General features: G+C 41.1%; 1 protein-coding gene across 1 annotated transcript in view; it reads left to right on the top strand.

The window, feature by feature from the left end:
• The window catches only part of nt5dc1 (5'-nucleotidase domain containing 1), a 60,772-nt gene extending 37,120 nt beyond the window's left edge, over positions 1-23,652 (top strand). Inside the window, exons 8-12 of the mRNA XM_018699661.2 lie at positions 3,304-3,401; positions 10,655-10,776; positions 15,589-15,762; positions 18,610-18,778; positions 21,090-23,652. Of these exons, the coding sequence (XP_018555177.1) occupies positions 3,304-3,401; positions 10,655-10,776; positions 15,589-15,762; positions 18,610-18,778; positions 21,090-21,202 (676 nt within the window). The 3' untranslated portion in view covers positions 21,203-23,652. The remainder of the gene's footprint in view (positions 1-3,303; positions 3,402-10,654; positions 10,777-15,588; positions 15,763-18,609; positions 18,779-21,089) is intronic.
• Positions 23,653-24,953: the final 1,301 nt, after the last annotated feature.

Genomic DNA, 24,953 nt, shown 5'->3' with positions numbered 1-24,953 from the left:
TGACATTCTTTTGCTGTGGCACTCCAAACTGTGGTCAGGTGCATCCTGTTACTTCTGTAACCAGTGTACACTAGCTGTACAGAACCAGATGACAGACAGATTCATAGACTACCTAGTGATTATAATGGAGCATAGCAGCATAAAAGATGAGTAAATATTGGACTTGAATTCAAGTCAAGTGACCAGGGGCACGACTCCAAACGAACACTAATGTTGCCTCATGTCTGCTTTTATATCTGGAGGTGTGCCGTTCCATGGCTTACTCTCTTAGTGGGATTTTTGTAGTTGACTGTGGCTTTGTGCATCATTGCCCTGCCTCTGTTTGCAGGGCACACTGTGTAGTTTAGGCTTATTTTTGTAGCCTGAGCCCTGTTATACACTCGATCAAGCAGCAAGAGGCCCTTGAATAAACACAATGTCCATGTTGAGCAAACATAAGCCTCTCTCATTCTTTGTGAGGTGTTATCTTAAACTGCACTCACTCAGTGAGGCGCTCTGCTTTTTCGCTTTTCATGCCGTGAGCTGACTGTTCTCTGCAGGGGCCAGAATGCAGGTCGAGTTGAGGCCATTTTACTCTAGATGCCAGTTTGTCTCACGTGGACTCTCGCCCCCCCTCTCTGTTTCCTGCGAAGCAGTGAGCGGCCTGGTCATTCCTGTTGTTCCTCACCCCTTTCCCCCTGCTCCCCTGATGTGTAACTGCCCCCTCCCCTCTTGTGTCCATGACCTCCAACACCGCAGCGTGCGTTGCCGTTCAGGGAGAGCAGCTAGAGCCCCAGATGTGTGTGCTCAAAATCATATTCAAATCATTGCTTTACAAGGTGATTCCGATTTACAGTGTGATAAGTACAAGAGGAAATGCTGTGCTGGTCTCAGAGTGCTTTGATCTGCTTTAAGATCCTTCCTGTTTTATCTGCACTCAAAGTCAACCTACTTCTTCTTTAAGGAAGTACTTATTACATTAAGACAACACAGCACCATGATCTCCTCTCTCTGTTTGTGTGTCATACCGGCACTTCACTGTTGAGAAAGCACTTTGTTGCTCAGCCTCTCCTGGTACCTCCTCTTCCCTCACAGCTGCCTCAGCGTGGTGAGCCGGCTGCAGGCCAGCGACAGTCAGCTGTCAGAAGTAGCACAACAAGGCCAGAGCTGTCAGACACGAGACTACTGACCAACATCCACAAACCTGTCCAGAGAAGCTGCTGTTATTTGGCCTGACCTGATAAAGGTGGTGCACAGCAGGGCAGGATGAACTGTGATCACATTTCTCTTTTATGATTTTTTTCAATATGCACTCATTGACCTGATAGAGGCGGAGATGCAACAAAAAATATGATGGTGTCTGATGTAGAGTCAGCAACTTTGAATCTGACACTGAACATAAACACCACCCATTTCAGTCTCTCGTCTTCTCTTACTCACACAATCTGTGTAAGATGATGAGACACCACCATACGTCAGTGTCTCTCACTCGCTGGGTTTATTTTCCTCGCTGCTGGTTTCTGCTGATCTGCATCAGCTGCTGGGACCTGGTGTTGATCATCATTTGTTGAGGGAATGAGAAATGAGATTGTACATAGGTGTGAATTGAGAATGCGTCTTTTATACAATTAAATGTGCAGCCCTTGCACGGCTTATTGATGTGTTAGTTGTTGATGTGTCGTGCTTCTTTTCTCACTTAAATGAAGTGATGACAGTTCAGATGGAGCCAAAGGGGCTCATCATCATCATCATCATCATCATCATCATCGTCATCGTCAAGAGGATTAAGAATCTTTAAGAATGTGCACATTTTATGTTGCTGGCATTTTTTATTTATTTTATTCTTATTTATGTTTTGATTCTGATTATTATTTAATCATAGTATTTCTCTAAAATACTAGACTATTTTTTATATTTATTAGCACAAACATTTAACCCATATTTGCTTTTGTAATAAATGTAATGCACAATCATAGTCTTTTTTTTTTTTTTACCATTATTTTGAAAAATCACATACCCATTTAAGATGTACATATCCGTTTGGTCAACAAAAAGTATCAGTATCATATTGGATTTAAAAAGTTTGGTATCTGTTGTTCACCTTATAGCTTCAACACACCTAAATTTGGAGGTGGAGTGTTTGAGGGCACAGCATAGATTTTTCACAGATTTCTCTGAGGTCTAGAGGAGGGAATTGTGGACAGTCTCTGGAAAAAGAGAATAACTTCTGTTGTAGTAAACACTGTACAATGACACCAGGATCACCAGATGGGGAATAGGTGGAATAAATTGACTGTACATGTAATTTACAAACTCAAACATGTGGATTTAGTTTTAGTTACCCTTTAAATATGACAAGTTAAAAACATACAGTGAAGTTCAGCTCACATGTGGAGTGAAGAATACACGTGTGCATTCTTGAACTGATAATATCAAAACTCCAAACTATAAACAGCTGTTGTCAATGTGTTTCAATAAAAAGCCCTGAACCCATTTTCTCAGTCAGCCTCTGACTGCAGTGATGAGGCTTAAAATAAACACACTGCATTCTCTCAAAGTTTTTGACACTTCTGGTTATTTCAGAAGAGAGATTTCCATATTTGTCTCTTCACCATTCCTATTTTCACAGATTCTAAGGGGGCGGTGCTTCTTTGGACAAACTTGATGTCATGCATTTCTGTGCACCCACTCAGGGTTTAGCAACATTTGAATCCAAATATGCTGAAAGCTGTGGAGCTGTGTGCTTGTGTTTGTACTGTCAATCAAATCTGATCAGAACACACACACACACACACACACACACAGTCCTGCAAATGCAGACTGGATCAATTGATGAGTGGAAAACTCCTAATAAATAATACCTAAGATACAGTACATATATTGATTTGTTTAACTTGGTATTATTCTGTCATAAAGTAGTGCCCTGGTTGTTAAGGCAGTGGCCATATAAAAGTAATGTCCCTGAGGTTTAAGTCTCCTATAGAAAATTGTATAGACATATGCTATACACATACTGAACTGTGGGTCTCCTTGGAGGCACCATCCAGCTCACTTCTCAACTTCTCTTCCCGACTGTCGCCCTTTGGGAGTGTATACTGCCCTCTCAAAGTGTTTACTTTATCATTCTAAGTATTCCCTCTGCAGTTCTGTATGTGTACACTGTTTATGCACTATGCTTTCCATCATCTGTACACACTGTTTAGCTTCACTGAGCTATTTGTGCTTGCGTAACTCAGTGTATTTGGATGCTGTCCAGGCATTGTCCTTCACACTGCAGCCAGGCGCCTATCACAGAGGTTAATGTTGTTTCTCTGGCTTTTACAGGAAGGATTTTGAGGAGCTATTTGACGTCATCATCACAAACGCCCTCAAGCCCGGTTTCTTCTCCTTGGTGCCCCAGCAGAGGCCCTTCAGGACCCTGGGTGAGTATTTGTAAAACATCAAGAAATAATCAAAAACACCCATCATGACTTTCAAGAGCCCATTTTAAATGATGAGTAACTTCCACTATTAAACATACACTGATCAGCCACAGTGTGTGTGTATATACAACCCCCTGCATTAGTGGGATCTTTTCTTTTTTTCTCTCTTTTTTTAATAATCAGACAGTTTGTGTCAGAAATGTGTCTGTTTTTAGACATTGGAAGAATGCAAACTAATTCCACTGTACTGCATGGAAGAAGAAATCTGCATGGCTAGATAGCAGTTAAGTGTGATATACATGGTATTGTTTTTAAATAACCAGACTATTGCTGTGATACAATTTTATTGAACATAAGCATTTTTCAGTGTCTTTCTCCTTCAACATCCTCCCCTTCTGCATCAACACACCGCTGCATTCAGGTCTTCCACTGATCAAAGCAGGTCTTCTTGGGACAGTTGTCTCAGAACCTCTGTCGTTCTTTTCTTAACTTCTGACACAGATTCAAAACGTGTTCCTTTGAGCACAGATTGGTGCTAGATCAGGTGAACAGGGAGGGTGATCAAGCACTGGGATTTGTTTTTGGGCCTGAAACTGCTTTACCAAGAGAGAGAGAGAGCGCAGTGTGAGCTGGCACGTCGTCTTGATGAAGAAGGAAACCATTTGTCCACAGTTGTGGTCACTTTCCTCAGACTTTTTCTCGCAGTTTTTTTTTCTTTATCAATGGAGACCATTTCTGCTATCAATCTGATACTGAGTCGTTGATCATTTCAAACAGTTTGTTCAATCTTTTCACAAGTTTTTGACGTGCATGGACGCCCAGAACGTTCATCGTCTTGGACGTCCTCTCTGCCTTCATTAAATCTTTTGTGCCATTCAAACACACGTGCACGTGACATGCAGTGTTCCTCATACAATGTACAAAAAGATTCAGCTGCTGTTTTGCTCAGTTTCACCAAAAATTTAAAGTAATGCATTGCTCAACTTTTAAACGAATCATTTTCTGACACCTTAGCAAAAACACATGCACTTCAATCAGTAGCTGCAGTGAACTAAAGACGTCACTGGACGTTGTATGTGAATACTCAACCTTTAATATACAACACTCAGTGTGACTGTGAACCACGTGGTTTTATCCGCAGTCTCATTATTTAATAGCCATACCTCGAAATGTGTTGTTGTCGTCTGCAGTATCCCTTGTATTATTTTCATATGTCGTCAGGAATCTGAGGTCAGTCAAGATGTAATCTCAAATGTTATATTAAATATGAAGATTTCCAGCAGCTGTTAGCTGTGTTAGTGAGATTAATATCATCTGTCAGCATTTCTTTGGCTCAGATCCTGAGCCATCGGCAGTGCGCATAACTCCAGTTACCTCGGTGGGCTGCCTCTCCCCTCTCATTAGCCCAGGCATCTGATCCTGGATGCTCACGTTGAAGGTGTGCACTGACAGAGGGGCAGCCTGCTGGAATGCTCCCCTCAGCTGGATTGTCTTCCTGCCAGCAATAACACAGGGGATGCATTATGTGTGAAGACAGGATGATCTACTTACTAAAATATTCTCCTCTCTCTCCTCCCTCACTCTTCCTGAGTTTTGCCACGCTGGCAGAAAAAAAGCATCAGCATCTGCTCTTCCCCTGACCTCCACACAGCCTGGTCACTCCTTTTTTTTTAGCTTGAAACATCACTTGTTTATTCTGCATGCTTCAAATGCTTCTCATTTATTAGCCAATAAAATGTGTTTAGGAGAATTTGATGGTGAAAGTTTATTTCTTTAGGACTGATGATTCGATACTTTCCAAGCACGATCAGATAAGTGTTGTAGGGAGTGTATACAGCTAATCATCAGCTCATAAATTATTTAGGGGGATGTCCACTTTGTTAAGTATCTGGAGCTTTTCATGCTCTGTCCGTGCTCGTATGGGATTCTACCAAGTGTGCCCAGCCTCATGCTCAGTGCATGCTGGGATAGAACAAGAAAGGTACCTATAGCAAGTGAATGTAGGGATTGACTTGTCAAGTGGGAAACTGAAACTCTTGGACTAAAACTTGGGCTTTTCATAATACATTGGAAACAGTAATGCAGGCGTTGCACTGCACTGTTGTTGATTTACCAGTCAGTCTTTGGGGTAGTGACCTAAAGAATGACATTGCAGTTACAGGCGCCTGAAATGAGTTCATCTGAGCAGAGACATCCAGAGGGAGCTCAGTGAGCTTCACAGTGGAAGGAGACAGGCTGTGGTTTGGGGCCCCCTGGGGAGGTTTCCCAGCATGTCCAACTGGTAGGAGACCATAGGGTGGGCAGCTTTTATTTACTGCTTTTACATGCACTTAAGAAACCAGGCTACTCAGACAAATGAGGTTTCGCAGATGATCAGAGACGTGTATGAGAACAGTCGTAACATGTCTTGTGTGAATCCTTGTACACATGCAGGACATGTCCACACACGTCCTCTGCCTGTCTGTCTAGGCAGCAGACTGATGGTACTGTGACAGGACAGACAGTGACAGAGAGAGCAGAGTTTTTCCAGTGTTGAAAATGTCTGAATCAAAGAATTTAAAAATGAATTTAACAAAAGTTCAGCAGCAAAAACAGATGTATTTAGACTTATAGATGAGATAGAATTATTTTAAACACAAAGCTGCAGCACTGCATTTAATACTCTGCCTGTTCAACCCACCACCCTGCTGTTACTTTCCTCAGCTTAAGTCTTTGTCCTGTGTAAGTGTTTGTTTAACCCAGTTATGTGTGTATATGTGGCAGAGACATCAGTGTTTCCCTGCAGAGATCTACCTGCATAAATCAGGTTTCTCTAATCTGCTGCCCTGGTATTGGAAACCAGGTTTTTCATTTATATGACAAAAAAATCAGGAAAGTAAACTGAGTTACTTAAGTAGTATGACTGTGGGCTTTTCCTGTGAGAACAGGAATTGTACAAAGTAGATATTTTCACACAGGTTCTGGCTTCGAACCCCAGTTCTCCTGTTGCATGTTCTCCCTGTTCCTGTGTGGTTCTCTCCAGGTTCTCCAGCTTCCTCCCACAGTCCAAACACATGCAGGTTAACTGGTGACTCTAAACTGGCTGTAGGTGTGAATGTGAGTGTGAATGGTTGTTTGTCTGTATGTGTTGTTGTATGGTGATAGACTGGTGATCTGTACAGGGTATACCCCGCTTCTCACCCAGTGTCAGCTGGGATAGGCTCCAGCCCACTGTGACGCTCAAAGATTAGCAGTATATGATAATGGATGGATGGTACAATTAGTCTGTACATTTACAGACACAACTTGTCCATGTTAGTCACGGATAAGGTTATAGTCAGAACACTCATCTGGCAGCACCTTGGCATCTGTAGCGAGCCCCTCTATATCAAACACGTAGGGTTGCATGTGTGCAGTGAATTGACACTGACTGAGCGTTGTAATGAAGTTTCTGTACTGTTGTGCTACTGTGGTGTGTTGGTAAGATATCTGTGGGTTCAGATTCCACGTGGCATGACAAAGCTCTCTTGGCTAATGTCAGTAGGAGCAGTAAAGAGCCACAGTACGGCTACACAGCCATATCCATAACACTGTTGATTCCACCACAAATGACCACATCCACAGCCACAGCTTCAACCCTCTCTCTTTTTAATTGTTGTCTGTGAGCTTCTGTAAAGCTGCTAGTTCTCATTCTAAAGGCTTCTTGGTGTTGTAACAGTACTTAACCTCGATCTGTGTCTCAAACTACACTGAGAACTGGGCCTGGAAAGGCGTTGAAAAGACACAGTGTTTTTAACATTCCAGTGTGCATGCAGATGGGGTGTAAAGGGGCAATTCCCCTTGCCAAATGGAAAATGGTATTTCAACTAATTGTTGTCAAATGTCATGTGCCGGGAACGTCTTGCTTTCCTCGGTTTATGGTTTAGATTTAGACCTGGGCTAAGAAATAGAATTGTGAAAAACCAGTAAGTAACATGTTCAGGTAAAGGTTTTATTTAAATCACTTCATGACTTTGCTCCAGGAGAGGTGTTGTATCAGAGTCAATTTTTTTTATTTCTGTGAAAGTACCAGAGGACATCTTCAAAGCTGCTGCTCATCTCAGCTGCACAGTTTGCACTTCTGTGAGCTCCAGACCACATACCACTCATTCCTCTTTCTCTCAGAGTCCAGTGTCCTCACAGCTGTTACTGCCAGTGTGTGTGTGTGTGTGTGTGTGTGTGTGTGTGTGTGTACTCTCCCACATGTGCAGGTGCTCATCACTGGTCTTTCACTCTTCTCTGTCACAATATTTGTAGCATATTTAACCTCAGTTTGAACCTGCAGTGCCCTGTACTGTGTAGAACACCATGGTTTTGTCTGCTGCTGCTGTTGGTGGTCTTAAATACCAGTCAGTCAACTCTGAGACCTCTGCCTGTCCACAGGAGCAATTTCCTACTTCAAAGAAGGTAGTCTGTTGAGTCCTAACAGTCAAGGACAGCGTCACCACACATTTAAAAGTTGCAACAGATGTGCACAGGTAGAGAGGAGCTGGCAAAATAGTGGAGTGTTTAGCAGCCAAAGAGCCAGATCTTTTTCTCAGGGCTTGATAGAGACCAAGTGGATATTGGGCTTACATTCATCACATACAGTGTCTTAACTTGATCTGTTATATTTAATAGTATAATTGTATACTATCACATTATATCTACTTCTTGGTGATAATGTGTCAGTGTTGTATTTACAGCTTGTTCTGCTGCTCCCAAGTAACCAAAAAAAGTAATAACATTGCACCATGACGTTATACTTAATTTGACCACTTATGTGTTTTGCCATGTTAGCATGCTAACATGCTAACCTAAGATGACAGCCATGGTAAAACAATATTTGCTGAAATCAGCATTTTACCTTACTGTTTACATCCTGTCTGTGAGCCTGTTCACGTACTGATGTTAGCACTAGCTCAAGCACAGCCTCACAGAGCCACTGGCATGGCTGTAGACTCCCACATTCACTCATTCACCACCTCCTAAATAACAGACACTCGGACACTTATTATTTTACAACTAACTTACTATGAGAAGTCTGTAATGTCACTGTCATGTGTTGAGTTGGTCATTTCACATCTGTAAAATGTGGTACTTTGCATTGTAGGTGAATATGCCATAGACACTGTGTTTTGTTATATTTCTAGGGCACAATATAGTGGATACATTGACACAGTACGAATTGTGATACTAAATACACAGTTACACTTGTAATTATTCATGTAAATGATTCACTTAAATAAATCACGTGAATCAGGTGCTGAGTTTCATTATGCTACATTACTGTTGGACTACTGTACAACAGTCACAGATAGTTAAATTATTGTTCGCCTGTTAAATGCACATAAACAGTAAAACCAGAAAAAGCTGCACTCTTACACTCAGCTGGATGTTTCTGGCCTCTTTGCACTGAATCACTATTTCTTCAATGCAGACATAAAACATGTAGCTAATGAGTGGAAAATCCTCAGTCATTATTCAGAAGCTCGGTGAGCTCAGCATGTTGTTTTGCATGGCTGAACCCATGGCTCCGGCGTTTTTGGAGGGTAAACGTGAGGTTTTGGAAACGCTCCTGCCTCACACGTGGTGTGTAGTGGGGTTGGACAGAGATGAGAGGGACATGGCTGGGTCTGAACAGGCCGGTCACCACTGCTCTGCTTTCACTGGTTTTCCCCTCCACTGCTGAGCTGCAATGACAACTGAGATGTCATCATACAGAGTTAACACCCCAAATCATGTTAACACATTTAATTAAACAATCTTCAATTACACCTTTTCCCTGATTTTTTCCTGTTTAATTATATTTTGTAATATATGAATTTAGTTATGTATACATTAAACAGCTACAGTTTCTTGAAATAGAAATATTTTTGGAGCGTTTCAGGGCTAATGACAGGCTGCATTTTGTTTCAGTTGCTCATTCATTTAAAGGAACAGAGAAGGTTGTAATTTGATCAAATGAGCAACAAATGATCCAGCATTATGCAAGAGTAAACACAACAACAGTGTACTTTAACTCTTATAGTCTATGTGTATAAACAACGTGATTGTGTGAGCTCTGCCAAAATGCAGGTGACCCACACTCAGTACTGTGCCTGAACACATCCTGTGTAGACCCAGTGGATCATTGAGGCTGCTGCAGCTCTGCTAACATACAGCTCACACACTTATATTGTACAAAGCAACTTGTTTAGCCTGGGCAAGTAAAACATCAGTTAAAATGAATGCAGTGATATACTGTATCTCTAGGTGAAGAATTACAGCTTTCCTGTGCTTACTCCCACTTACTCCAACTTATTTATTATTTATTTATATAGTTATTTGATTTTATTTTATTGTTTTTTTTTTTTTTTTTTTTTTTTTTTTTTTCTAGTTGTATATTTATCTATGTATTTCTCTAGAAGAATTAGCTAAGTTACTCCAGCATCATTTAGCTGTGCTTATTCACTCATCAAGGGTCGTGGGGGGTCTGGAGCCTATCCCAGCTGTCATTGGGTGAGAGGCAGGGTACCTTCTGTACAGATCACAGGGCCAACACATATAGACAAACAACCATTTCATTTATATTTATAAATGAAAATTGTAATACCTTCTGCTACAGCTTTTGTTTTAAAAAGTTACTTTTTATTTAGTTCTCATGTCATTTTTGTCTCATTTTCATTGTGGAAATAAGTTCAGTCAACAAATATTTTTTGGTCATAGTTGTCATTAAACTAATTAAGATTGAGAAATAAAAACACAAAGAAGAAAAGCAGAGGCTAAAGTTTGTGATCACATCACATTATGTAATAGAAAGCCTAGTTTGAGCAGGTTTATTGCTGTAAGTAACTGTTCCTGTGCAGTGATCCACAACATTTCCATCATGTATACAGTACTTGAAGACTGTGTAACTTTTGGATCCCTGCAGAGGGAAAATCACTGAGTAAAGATAAAGAGGAAAAGAAAAATCTGGAAAAAAAGAAAAATGTATTGCAGAATTTTTTTTTCTGTGTCTGCTGTGTTAATCATCTCACAACACATGAGATTTAACCTGTTGTTTCCCTACAGGGGTCATGACCTAAAGCTCAGGAACAGCTAGGTTAGTGGGAATATTGGGAGCAGTGTCATTGTCCATATTGTTCACACTCAGCCTCTGCTGTCCTGTCTCCCTGCGAGCCCGCTGAGGTTTGGTGCTGGACAACTGGAGACTGTGTGGTCATGTAGCAGCTGGCTGTCGACCGTGTCGTCTGATTTTATTTTCTTTCCTCTAGTGAACGATGTGGAAGAGAAAGAGGGACTGCCTTCGCTGGACAAACCTGGCTGGTACTCCCAGGGTAACTGGCCCCACCTCCACGAGCTGCTCAAGACCATGACTGGGAAACCGGAGCCCAAGGTAGGCCAGGCCAGCTTGTATATTACAGGAGCGATCAGTCCGAGCTCTGGCTGAGTGACATCGCCGGCTCACTTTGAGGTTGATCCCAACTTTGGTTTTGGCAGAGGCTGAAAGAGATTAGGGCCTCATGATAAATCAGCTCAGGGAGATTCACACTGGTGTGATGGAGACGAGGAACGTGGCCCTTGGCACGACTGTCGACAGGGTTTCTGTGTGCCAGCGTGCTGGGAGCTCACTGATGAAACAGGACAAGTACTGCACCACACTCCCCTCATACCAGCCTCTCATGCACAATGCAGCCCATTCTTAGGGACAATCCTTGTGCATATTAAATACTTTTTTATTTTGAATTTAGGAGTTTGATGCACTGTACTACATTTTTTTGTATTTAACACAATTGTAAAAAACACTGAGCTAAGGACAGGGCACAGGACAGTACTGTGAAGCACAAATAGAAGGACAAAAACTGTCACAGGAGACGTGAAGAAAATGCTGATTCATCTGAGCCCTCAGCAGTCTAAACCTGAGCCAACTACAAAAACCTACATCAGACAGTCCACTGAAAGCTGCAAGGTATGTGGCTCTATCTGGAGAGCAGGAGCTGCTGTAGCCGTCCCACACAGGAATGTCCCATCTGAAGGGAAAATGGTGCCGTGGTCCTGAGTAAACCTGGAAGGGTTGTGGATATGTGTGTGAAAAAGTCACTCTGGAGTTTGGAAATCACTGATAGAAACCATTAACTTTGAAGTGAAAATGATCAATTGTGCCAGTCAGTTCATGCTAATGTTAAAATTCCAGGTGACAGTCCTCAGCATCAAAGTGAGTTCTGATTGGTGTATACTTTTCAGTCTTTACCTCAGAGAATGGCATCATGTCTGACGTAATCAGTCACTAATACTACAGTTAATTACTTTATTGGGACAATGCCTTTATTAACACATTAAAAAATGAAAACTGAGTTAGGGCATGGTTAAAGCACTTTATTACACCACTTATTTTTTCACTGTTCAGTGGTAGTAGTGAGATGACAGGATATCAAGGATATGTCCCCAGCACCTGTCATGTAGTACCCTCATTCAGCAACACTTTGTCTGAAATCTGTTCATGTCATTGGGATGAAGTAAATCTGAGCATCTCTGTTACGCCAGTATGGTTCTTTGCTAAGAAAGAATGCTACAAATACATCCTTGAATAAGAATTCAGATTTTTCTGGCTCAGTGGCCAGTCATCATGCTAGTCACCTTGTTAAGATGGCAGTTAGCAAGCCAGCTAGCTTGGTGGGCAATTTGCAGGCTACATCCAGCTAGCATATTGCCATTGATGACTGTTAAAGAAACCTGACAAGCAATCTCAACAATACTCGTCATCATCCACATCCACAGCTCCTCTCCCCCTCCCTCTCTCCCCTCTGCTCAATGCCCCCTCAGTTCTGCAGCCACGTGGAGAAAGCTCTCACGGAATTCAATATCAACCTGCATTTAAAACGGCTTTAAACGCTCCTCTCAGGGTGACCTGAGGCGCTCTGTGTTTTCAGTTTTCTCTACTTTCACCTGATAAGACTTAATGTAAGTGGGCTGAATAGAGGTTACCATTATCATTATCTTTTAAAAATCTATTAATTTTCAGTACTGATGCTACATTGCTCAGGGTTCATGGGCTCAGTATGCCTGGGTCCACCTGAGTTGATAAGTGAGGTCCACAGGCCCATGTTACATGTCAGCTTAAAGCTTCAGTAAGCGATTTCTGACTGAACAACTCAACATTAAGCCTTGATGTGCTATATCAGCACTGAGGCATACAGGAGTCCTTGTCTCTGACCTGTCCACTGTGTAATATTCCCTGCTTTGGCTTTTTAAGATCAGACTGTCTTCACCATCCTCTGGTTTACATCGTCTCATCAGTGTCATTTCACTAAGGCCGTGTTCAGGACATTAGCACTACGCTTTATATGACCTTTGAATTCATTTGAACACGTTCAGTAAATGACCAGCAGTCAGAACTTGGACTTTTTCTTTGTGTTGAGCAGTGCTGGCGTTGGTCTTTAATAACCCTGATGACTTTTCTTAGCTAATGCCAGTATAAGCAACACTGTCACAGTAAGTCTTGTTCAGGGTTAAGGACAAAACCCAACAATGAAAGGGTGAATTTAGAAGCAGTGAGGAGTGTCATGTGAAGGGCCGACCCAGCTGACCCACGCAGAGCTCAGCCTGGTTCAGGCTAATGTAACTGTGAGTCTCCTTTATGATGCATTGCCTCTGTGCTGGAATCCTTGGCCTCTGTAAATATTTATTATAGTAATCCCATGACTCTGGCAGCAGCACTGCTGAGCAATGAGAGGTGCAGGCTTTTTGGGGTACAAGGGCCAGCTGTGGCCAGTTGTGGGAAAGTCTGGTAGAAATGTGATTCCTACAGCCCCCACCCCACCCCACCCCCCACTCTCCTTTTCCACAGCAGCCCCAGATAGCCTGACTGTTTACATGTGGTACAGTCGGCCTGAGACACAGCTCAGCTCTGTGAGGGGGAGGGACTTTCAGGCAGCTACTGGAATGCCTCACGTCCTCTTTATGGCCCCCTACCTCCTGAAGAGAGATTTGATTTAGTTACACCTCACACGCACACACACGTATGAAACATGAGTCATCCTTGTATGTGATGTCCAGAACGGGTTTACATGATGCAACTTCCATAACACTTCACCCTTTTTTCCATTTCTGATTATGATGATTAAGATTGGATCACTCTCCCCACAACTTAGTCACACACACACACACACACACACACACACACACACACACACAGTGAGCCTAGATGGAAGGCTCAGGTCTTCAGATATCATTGACACAACCTAAATGTGATATCACAAATACCACTTTAATCACTGACATCATCAAGATTCATTTCATTTATTTGAATTTTGCTAACTTCAGAAACTTGTATTTTACTCAAGTGTAGTGAAAGACATGATGGATCAAGTCAAACAGTTATATTTCTGAATAATTTACCTGTGCGTACCTGTGTGTGCAAGGTCAAAACTTCTCAACAAACCTTGAGCTTTGCAGCTTTTAGCCAGTTTACTCCAAAAATATTTTTTTATATATCACAGGCAGTTATGTAGCAAACTGCTGTGTTGTTTTAGAATTAGACTTTTTTTCTACTATTACATGAATCTATTGATTTCTAATTTCCATTCTGTTCGAAATTCTGTGACTGCATTATTGCAGTTAGGTAGCAATTACAATGTTCAAGACTGCAGTTTGTGTCAGTGTTTTGTTCCAGCCTGTTCAAATTAAGCTGTAATTAATTAATCTGCAGTGATGATGTACAAATCTATTTAAACTTGGATTATGCAACAAGACATTTCAAGACTCTGCTAATGTTTCTCCTGAACAAAAATGAATGGAATCCAATGGAACGGTAGAACAAATACTGTTACCTAAAGCTGTATGTTTTCAGAAGTGGTTAGCAAAACTTAAACTATAGACAACCCTCACTGTAAAAGATGGTGGACAAAGTCAAGTCAATTCAAGTCCATTTTATTTATATAGTAATCTCAGGGCACTTTTCATATAGAGCAGGTCTAGACTGAACTCTCTGACCTGACATTTCCCACCATGAGCAGCACTAGGCGACAGTGGAGAGGAAAAACTCCCTTTTTAAAGGCACAGGGAGAGACAACAACACAAAAATATGGGAGAGGGAAAATGTCAAGTTGGTAACATGTCTGTATGAGATATTAATACGTACAGATGGAGAGGTAGAGACGGAGAGAGGAGTTCAGTGCATCATGGGAAGTCCTCTGGCAGTCTAGGCCTACAGCACAGTCCTCATTTTGTGCACAGCTGCATTGTAAAGTTAATCAGTGGCTTTCACTGGTTGAGTTAGTCAAATCAAATGGGTATCTGCCAAAGTTACAGTCTCTTGAGTCCAAAACACCATCTTTGTGTTCCATGGTTGTGTTTCCTTGCTGCCACATTGGTGGCTGCATATTCATACAGTCTGCACAGGACAGCATGGACAAAGAAACCCACCTGATCTGTCAAAGTCAGACTCCTGAATATGAATTTCAGCTGAACTTCAGTAAGCATTTTGCAGAGATCAAGCATTATGGATTTTGTCCCCTATTTTTTGACATTGTAGTTGAAGAGGAAACATTATTACACTGAGCAAATCGTTCAGTCCACAAATGGCATGTAAGGACTGTATTAAGACAGGCAGGCACAAAATCAGAAGCTTGTGTAAACAGCATGTCAGTATTCCTCTCTGTTTGTTTTCAGTTGTGTGTCAGTGGTGTGAAAAGCTAACAAAAACCCCCAAAAGTTTTTTTTTTTCTGTTCTTCTTCACTTTTGGTTCTTGTTATGACTACAAAACCTTTTTCTTGTGTTCAGAGAGTTAGCAGACTTCTGTGTCTTTTCATTTTAATCTCCAGCAATCTCCACTACTCACCCCATTTCCTTTCCCATTTGAAGGGAATAGAAAGAAGTGGTTGTTGAAATGGGATTTAAAGCTTTGAGCGGTGTGTGCCTGCACTTACGTTTTGGAATGTGTCTCAGTGAAGCCTGCCTCAACTTGCTTTTCTTTCCAGACGTAGAGGACAAAAGAGATGTGATGGTCAAAAAGGTTGTAATGAGTTTTGCAGACCCCTCGTGTCTGGTTCGCCCTGGGGGGGGGCCATAAGACATGTGCCAGCTTTACTGACTTTGACTGCTGAGAGAGGAAAATCTGTGCAGTTTGACCACAGCATTGAAACATTGTGTCGCAGACGACAATAGACAAACTGTCCCCTCTGTCATCCTCTTTTCTTCACCCTGCAGGTAGTGTATTTTGGAGACAGCATGAGGTCAGACATGTTCCCTGCCAGCAGCTTTGGGAAGTGGGAAACAGTGATGATAGTGGAGGAAATGGAGGGGGAGGGGATCCCGAAGAGCGACGCAGCAATGTCTAATGAGGCCCAAGTGGAGCCGCTGGAGAAGAAGGGAAAGTTTGAGGTAAGCAGCCGTTCCCCACCCAGCTCAACCCTCACTCCCCAGCCCCCAGCCCCCACCTCTGTCAGCCTCTTCCTCTGGCCTGCTGCCATCACATCCCCTTTGTGTGAGTCAATACATGCCTATAAGCTTCTTCTGCGTCATCAGGTGTGTTTTTGTATGTGTATATTAGCTCCCAGAAAGTATGATGGGCAAGTTGTGATAGTCACATATGATGGTGAAACATGTCAAGTCAAAGATGTGCATGTATTAAAAATAACAGAGCTTTTACTAAGAGATTTTGACACAGGCACAGGGTCATAAAATAAAGTCATAACAACTGACTAGTCAGACAGTCAGAAAGGTCTTAGAGCTGACACAAGAAATACTGCTTATAATCCCACCAATATCCCCAACTGCACAGTAAGTCAAAGTTGAATATTTAATGGACATAACTTAGCTCATCTGGAATCAATGTTAGAGCAGCAAACAACATAATGAACAGATACATTAATGCACACACTCGCTCTTCTAATAAAGCAACACATTCTAGGGATTTATACCAGTTGGGATGTGATTTTTAATTCTTGAGGTTCATGAACTAACTGTAACTGTGTTCAACCAAAACTGGCCAAAATATTCCAGATTGATAGACACTGGTGAGTGAAAAAGAAAAAAAAAACACTTTTTAACGGTGAGGTTGTTTTGGAGCAAGAAGAAGGGAAAAGGCAAAACACAAAGAGGTAAATTAGATCAAAATCAATTAGAAAATCAGCGTTGTATGGGTAATGTCAAATAGGAATGGGTTCTGATGGCTAAGAAGAGCAGAAAATAACTTTTTGCAAGTGATCTGGACATTTATTATGGCAGATTTGACACTAGAAAGAATATGTGCAGTTCTGACAGCAGGGACTAATTTCACAGAGTGGAAATACCATGTGCTCTTTGGCCTTTTAAGAAGCATTTATCACTGTAGGTAGCAAGGCACTTAGCCAGACATGCTAACCACTGCAGCTTTTAGGGCAGATAAACCACACTGCCTAATTCATTACTTAGCCTTTGCTCTTGTGTATTAGTTTTGGAAAAGCAAGAAAAAAAGAAGACAGCCCCCAACCTCTTAATAAACTGACCACAGCTCCATGTGGAGAAATCCAAAGACTGATTGGCCTACTGCGCCTATTTACATTTACTAAGCCATGATTGGATAGACACTGTTTGGGGGAGGGGTTTAACAAATGGTCTGTTAACTTTGTATTAACAATGTGACAACAATGAAATTGTTCTTGAAATAAATATACAGTAGCCTGCATTCTTTAGTGCTTTCCTAGAGTTTTATTTCATAAACAGAAACTCCACTTTACACAGATGACAGAGACACATCATTGTCGCTCAGCCAGCTGGATAAGTCCAAAGTTTTCACTTCTCTATCCAGCAGCTATCTCACTGCAGTTTGGTGGATGTGCAGTCGACCACTTATAAATGCTTGGACAGTCTAGGGCTGGGCAAAATGGCCAAAAATGGTATTATCCTGAGTGAAAGTTGATGACACCAGCCGGTTAATAAACTTCTCTTCATGGTCAGACCATGACAAACACTTGCCATGTAACGAAACATTTCACAAATCAAAAAGACTGATAGGAATTTTTATCAAGCTTAATATATTTGTTGTTGGTCAATAGAAACAGAGCAGAACCAAAATATGCTTATTTCAGCTAGACATGGACACGAGGCCTCTGAGGGTGTTCTGTAGTGTCTGGCACCCAGGCACTGGCCATGGATCTGGGTGCCATGGATCTGGCTTGTTCTGGATCATTCCACAGATGCTGGATCAGATTGGGATCTGGGGAGTTTGGAGGCCAGGTCAACACCTTAGGCTCTTGGTCATGTTCCTTGAGACATTTCTGAGCAGTTTTTATGGTGTGGTGGGAGCACTGTCCTCTTGTCCCTGCCATGGAGGTGTGTGCTTAGTCCGCAACAATGTTTAGGTGGGTGGTACAGGTCAAGTAACATCCAGGTGAAAGTCAGGACCCAAGATCTCCCAGCAGAACATTGTACTTTATGAGATGTTGTTACGGCTGATTAGTGTATGTTAATCAGTAAATGGAGCCTGTATTACTGACACACATGAAATGTTGAGGTGATGAGAAAGATGAAAGTATGTACTGACTTCTGCTTCCTGTGGCTTACCCTCTTTTCATTCTCAGTATTATCGTAAAGTACTCAATCTCATGCTGCATGGCAACAACACCGCAGTGGTCTAACACTGCAGTGAATGTGCTGTAAGAAGGCAGACCAAAAAGCTTCAGTTTAGGGTTTTTGAGTGTCCTTTCTGATGATTTGGATTGCATTTTCCCCATTTCCTCATCTTTAAAAATATCCCAGGCAGTCCTACATTCTTCCATTCTTGGTTCCTTTTCAAATATTACGTTTAGAAATATTTGGTACATATCTCAATAACAACATGATCTCTAACTCCCTGTCTATTGCAGGTGTCTGTATTATGCAACAGATTCTGATGAAACTGGCTGAATGAGCACTAATTTATCTTTGAGGCTTGCGAGGTTTGTATCTTATCACACCCTTCCTTCCACATCCTGTTGTCAGGACAACTGCAGCTCATCGGCTCTTTCTGCCCATAAAATGTTCTGATGTTGAATGAGTGATTATGAATAAGCAAGCAGGGGATTTCTCAGAAATAATGATTCACTTCAGTTCTGAAACTAACCCTCAAAGCTGCCTGGATTAAAGGCAGTTTGAAGTCTCCCTATATTCCCTGTGCTCATTCCCACTTCCGTTTATCAGGTCTCTACTTGCCTGGAAATGAAACTCGATAGTTACATAGCTTGGTCTTTGTGTCGACTGTCTCAACAGGAGCAGGGTATGAAGTCACCCTCCGCCGTGTCCAACCAGTGGGGCTCTTACTTTGTGGACGTACACAGAAGTGGAGGAGGGGATGAGGAGAGCCAGAAACTGACCTGGTGCTGCCACTGCATTCACAAATACAGCACCATGGCCATCCCTAGTGTTGAGCACATAGCAGGTAAGTGGAAGCAGAAAGGATGCAGGACAAAACTGCACATCCTGTGTGGATATGGAGATCAGAAAGCAAAAAAGAAGATTCACATTTTGATAATAACAATAAAAGCCCTTTACAGTCTAAAAACACTGATAACTAACTAAAACTAAAAACAGAGCAGAACAAACATGCAATAAAACACACATTACAAACAAGACAGGCTTAAAATATGGCACTTAGAAATGACAGGGTAAGAAATGTGCCAAAATAGGAACAGGAAACAGGAAGCTCAAATCAGCATAAGTGAAATGATAAAAATATGATTTTAGAAGTGATTTAAAAGAAGACACCAACTCGACTATGTGGATCTTCCCCAGGCAGATTATTCCTGAGGTTCACAGCCCAGACAGAAACGTGTGGTCTCCTCGACTCTTGGAGGCCACTGCTTATTGATCTCAGGTTATTTAAAGGCTCATATGGACCAAACAGTCCAGCAATGTGTGTAAAGAAGCCACAGCCAAGACATCCCATCTCTTTGTCCTAGTTAAATATGTTTTGTGCAGTCTGTAGCCTGTCTAAGGCTTTTTGATTGACGCCTATAAAAAGAGTATTTGCAGTAATGAAAGCGTATACATGTAGTTTCACTGCCTTTAAAATGAAGCACCTGTCAAATCTTCAAATCTACAGTGTTCTTAAGTTGATCAAATAGGACTGAGCATAGTGACACGTTTAAAACTGAGGCTGCAGTTGACTTCAACAGACTCTTAGTTACAGGTTTAATGTTGCAAGATCCCTAAATCCTACATTAGGTTGTTCCTTTGCAGAAATATACTGATGATCAATGATAAGATCTGTCTCGTCACAACTTTATAAGAAGGTAAAGCTGTGTGTCATCCACGAAAAAATGACATGAGATGACATGACAATAATAAGGTCCACAGGTAGCATATAGGGAAAATAAAATATATGTTTGATGGCTCAAAATGTACCCTCAGGTTCTCCTAACTGGTTTTGGCCAATCTAGAGACATAACTGTTTACAGAAACATTCTGTTTTTCTAGACAGAGAACCAGCTGAGGCTTACGTAAAATGCTGCACTGGAATTTTTTCCCAGTGAAATCACTTCACTCTTGCTTTTCTCTTCAGTCATTTATCCAGCAGGGAGAGCCTTTTATACTCATAATATAAAAGAACGGTCAACCAGGTGAAACAGTACTTTTGCTAACGAGAGAAACTAGAACAGAGAGATGAGTACGGCATGATTCTGTTGATTGAAATAATGTCATAGAAATGTACATTGTATTGAATTAATCAAAATAACTAAGTAAGTAAATAACTTAATAGGTAAATAATTTAGAACATTTTGAGTTTGTGTCAGGAATCATAAAGTTTTAATTTCAACATTTTGATAGATCAGGGTTATCAAACACACACAAAAAAGAAAACAGTCTAACACTGGCCTGTTTCTAATAAATGGCCACTTTGTTAGGCAGTTCAGATAAATAAAGTATATTTTATGACACACTTACTGCTCCTTGCTTATTAGCAATGTGGCAGAAAACAAAAAGTCACATTTCTCCAATAAGGCACAGACGAAATGTTTGGCAGTGTATTCTTTGAAATACACCCATATGGTACACAGAGCATGCATGAGAATCAAATTCATGGTGTAAAAACAGGAAAAAAAACAATCTGATGTTAAACTTTCAGTGGTTAAAAAAATCTCTAATCCCACATCAAACATTCTCTTCATCTTTCCATTTCAACACAGACACACTCACAAGAGTCAAAACAGGGTCTGAACCAGACACAGATGTGGAACCAAAGTTAGAATTAGCTCCAACCACCGCTGTTGCTGAGCAGTTCCTGGGAAAATGGTGCCAGTCTCCCATATTATGCTGAGCTTATGGCTGTTTTCACACTTGGATCACACTTAGTGAAATTGCCCCAGTTCCATCTAACTTTGTTTGGTCTGCTTTTGCATTTGTCTGCTGTTGTTGCAATCTGTTTACTAGTCCTTCTTTCATGAAAGTGGAAGTGTTTTCATCAGTAGCCAGGGACTCTCAGTTGTGATGTCTTGGATTTACAAGGAATGTGTTGCAACTTTTTCAACCTACTTGAGTTTGCAGGCCTGGAGTCCAACGAGTCCAACATTCTCTGGACTGAGTGTTTGCTACCTGCTGTTAAGAACAAAGAGTGCTTTTCCACCTGATAATAAATCATTACTCTTGAGCATTTGCTGTTCATCAGCAATAGTGCAGTAAACATACAGACAGCCTGCACTTGTACCGCATAAGTTGCAGCTGACTTTCCTGTTTGATCTCATACTTTCTAGATCTCCCTCTGGATTACAAGTTCCCCAGGTTTTCTCCTGACAAGCCCTGCACCACTGGCTACTACCCCAGGCCTCCAGATTCTTTGCTGAAGAGGTGCGAGAGTCTGTCATAAAAAAAAGGAAAAAGGGAAAAAAAAAAAAAAAAAAAAGGAAAAAAAAAAAATCCTTCCTCACCCCTCTGCCTCAGGAGAGGAATGTGCCTCCATTTTTGCCTGTAGTTTCCCACCTGACCCCCACCGCCATCTGTGGAGCACAGGAAGCATACACTCCTCACCCATTCAGAGAAACCATGTGAATGTAAGCCACAGTATCTCTCTGTAATGACGCCTACATTTGAACGTCGTTTCGTGGTTTAGTGTACCGTATACACGGAAATATGACAAAATAAGTGTGCGTGTGTGTCTGCATACAGTAATAATAAGGGATGTAGTGTTTTTATCGTTTAACGTGTGAAGCCCTATATTATTTTCTATGGTAGATTGTATTAACATCCGAATTCTTCAAACTTTTCCGAAATAAATTGAATCCCTAACGTGATTACCTCAAGAATGTTATCTACTGTAAGCAGAACCCAGATGGTCACAGCGTGTTTGTCCCTAAAAAAAAAATCCTTTGCAATCATTGTGACAGTATTTCTGTATAACACTGTTATTGTGAAGTCTTCTTTTTGGAAATATAGTTTCACTGTATGCATTTTAGTAACCTTACAATGAGGTTTAAGGTTTAATGTTTCCCCCTCGTGTCAGTTTTGTGGAAGGTGTTAATCTTCAGGTCATTGTTGCTAAAGACCTGGCACAATGCTGTCCTTTGTGTTGGCTGTTTCAAAAAACACAACTTTGGGAAACAATAATAACAATGGATGATAAAGACTATGCTAGATGTTCTCTGTATTATTTTTGGTGCAACAGTGACATGTGGTCTTTGAGTGATTGTATAAAAATGTGGACTACTTGTGCTTCATTTATATGCAGTACCAGATTGAGATATGCTTTAACCGACTTCTGAATGGTTATTATGTCGGTGTGCATTGACAAGTTGTGCCATAATATTTAAGGAACACCCACTTTGGGACAAATCTGTGGAAGTTCACTTGTTTCTGTCACAGGAGATTGACATGTTGTCTCTGTGCGTGCAGGAAGTGTTTAGCATAACATAAGCAAGAAGACTGGAAGCAGGGCTAAGCTGTCAACCTCATCCCAAAGTACAAAAATACAGTTTGTGGCAGAAGATACCATAATATTTTGTCTTGATAGCTAGCAAGTTTTTTCACTAATTCAAGAGTCACTTCCACAAGTTACCTGGGATTTATGTGACAACAGAGTTAGGACTGTGTGCAGGCTAGAGGTCTTCATTGATCCACTTGGTCCCTTGGTCCCATTCCAGTCATAGGTCTGCATGTCCACATTGCTAATACCTGAATTGATCCAAGTGTATTAGCTATTGTAGCTGTTGTTAGGCCGATCCCTACATCTACTCAGATCAAGTCTAAAAAAAATCTGACAGTTCAGTTTGGGTCTAATTTATACACGAGTCAAGTTCAGATTTAAAGGTTAGATTTTCTTTAGTTCTGTTTTGATTTGGATCCAAAATCTTTGTAAACCTGGAATGCACAACAAATGGTAACCAACAAATAATTATTTTGAATTATTTTATCAAAGCCACTGTTTTACCACCGCCCATGACGTTTGAAACTAAAGTGTCACATCCAGAATTCTTCCCCCGTTCCATCTCAGATGGTTTGGTGTCATCTGTGCAGCACAGTTAGCCTGTTTTTGCATTAGCAAAGGAAACTACAACAGCTTAGTTTGCTCAGGGGCAGGCAACAGAACAGAGTGACCATGTGTTACACTAAAACCCCTCCAAAGCATAAGATTACTGTTGTACTTACACACTGTGAATTTTAGCTTCAGAGAGATGGTTACAACTGAATACTTATTTTTGAGTTGTTGCATGAATTTCATCCCTGCTGCACACAGTCACTGCACCTAACTGCTGTAGGTCACAAATGAGCTGATTCTTAACTAACAAAACCACAATTATTTCAACATGTTAATAAAACTGGATTGGTATTTTTGACACGGCCAGAGCAGGTTTTTGGCTAGCTGCTAGCTAGCCAGTCTTTGTGCTGAGCTGGGCTGAACATCCATGACCTTGCTCTATGTTAAGTGCAGAGGTGATACTGAGTTCAGTCTTTTCATGTGGCTCTGAGTAAATAAATAAATGAGAGGATTTCCCAAATGTCAAAGTGTTCGTTTAAGATGACCATCGTCTCACAAATGAAGAGAGAATATTTTGTCATTAGCAGCATACAGCTGTCAGCATGTATGTGAGATTTGTCATCCAAAGTGGATTATTACTTGTGTGTGTGCAAGTGTTTTATGCATATAGCTGTAGTGATTGTACTCTTCTTTTCTCATCTGACCTGGAAAATTTGACATGCACATTTGCCTTAGGTTGGATTAATTTGTGGTCTTAATAAGTAAAAACACAGGGAAAGTTCAATTCTGTGTGTTCAAGTGTTGAAGTACTGTCAATGAAATAAAATGTTCTACAATTTTCTAAACACTTTGTGTTTCTGAGTTTTCCTTGCAAACTTCAGCAAACAAAGACCTTCCCGTCCTGTCTCCTTTTTTTGTAACACATAACACCACTGAACAGTTTTGCTGTAGGGGAGAGCAGACCATGCAGAGTCAAAGCCCTGTCTCAGTCCAGTCCTCCATTAGGGTTCAGCTGCTGCCCTACAAAGACAGAGAGCAGTAACTATACAAACAGCCAACATGAGAAAAGAGGCTTTAGAGTTTTCAGGTTTGTCAACAGATATTTAGCTTTAGCTACTGCCCCATTAGTTATGTAGGTTTACAAACTGATAACTGAGATGCTTGTTCATCAACTTTGATGTCTGTCAACTACAACATCAGTTCAGGAGAAAATGAATTTAGCATTAGCTAGGGCTAGCAGTGGCTTCTCTCCAGCTGGCTTTCACTTAATATATCATTCGTCTTTTGGCTATCTAGTTGACCGGAGATGTATTTATTGCTTTTGAGGGTTGTAGAGCAGACCTATTTGCTGTCTGAATATGAACAATCATGAATGTCTTCCCATTGACCTTTCACACCTGTCAGAGCCTCTTTTGTAATTGTAGTTTGCTGAAGAAAAACAACAACTCAGATCCACTGCAAAAAGGGCAGGTGGTTTGTGGAAGACGTTTCCTAAATCCAGCCAGCCTTCCATCACAAACTGCTCATTTTCATTGGAAAACAATAAAAAAAAAAACACCAACAGTGTGTTTGATGGAAATACTATTGCCACTGAGTGAGGACATGAAACTGAAATATCTGCGTGAATTAATCATGAAATTGGAGTGTTCCACCACTGAGGTCTGTTTGCTTGTTCTCAGGATTGAGCACACTGATTCATGACCGCCTCATGTTTTATCAGTGTGTCTCCACTGAGAGCCTTCTTAATGACTACAAGGTTGACACCACATATGCTATGTTTAGTTCTCAGAGGCTTGTTCCAAAAGGTATTTTCTCTCCAGAAGCACACTAAGTTGCCATAATATAAGGCACAGGCTGTAGCAGCAAAACCTCTGAGTGTACTGAGTTGGGAAAGGGTGTGTTTTATTTCCTATGAATACATGTTTCCATCTGAAAGAGGAAGTATGTGTTCACAGTCTTGGTTCTAGGATTTTAGAAATCTGTAGAAAACAGAAGTGTTATCAACTGTCATCAACTTTAATTTCTTCTTATTCCGTGTTACTACAATCATCCATTGGTGGGCTGTCAGGGCCAGCAAGGCTGTCAGTCACTGAATGATATTTTTAGATATGTATTTTCCATTAATACTATATGTATTCAATTGTTC

Source organism: Lates calcarifer, linkage group LG7_1, assembly GCF_001640805.2.
Source record: "Lates calcarifer isolate ASB-BC8 linkage group LG7_1, TLL_Latcal_v3, whole genome shotgun sequence".
Lineage (NCBI taxonomy): Eukaryota > Metazoa > Chordata > Actinopteri > Centropomidae > Lates > Lates calcarifer.
This window is presented reverse-complemented; position numbering and strand designations above follow the sequence as displayed.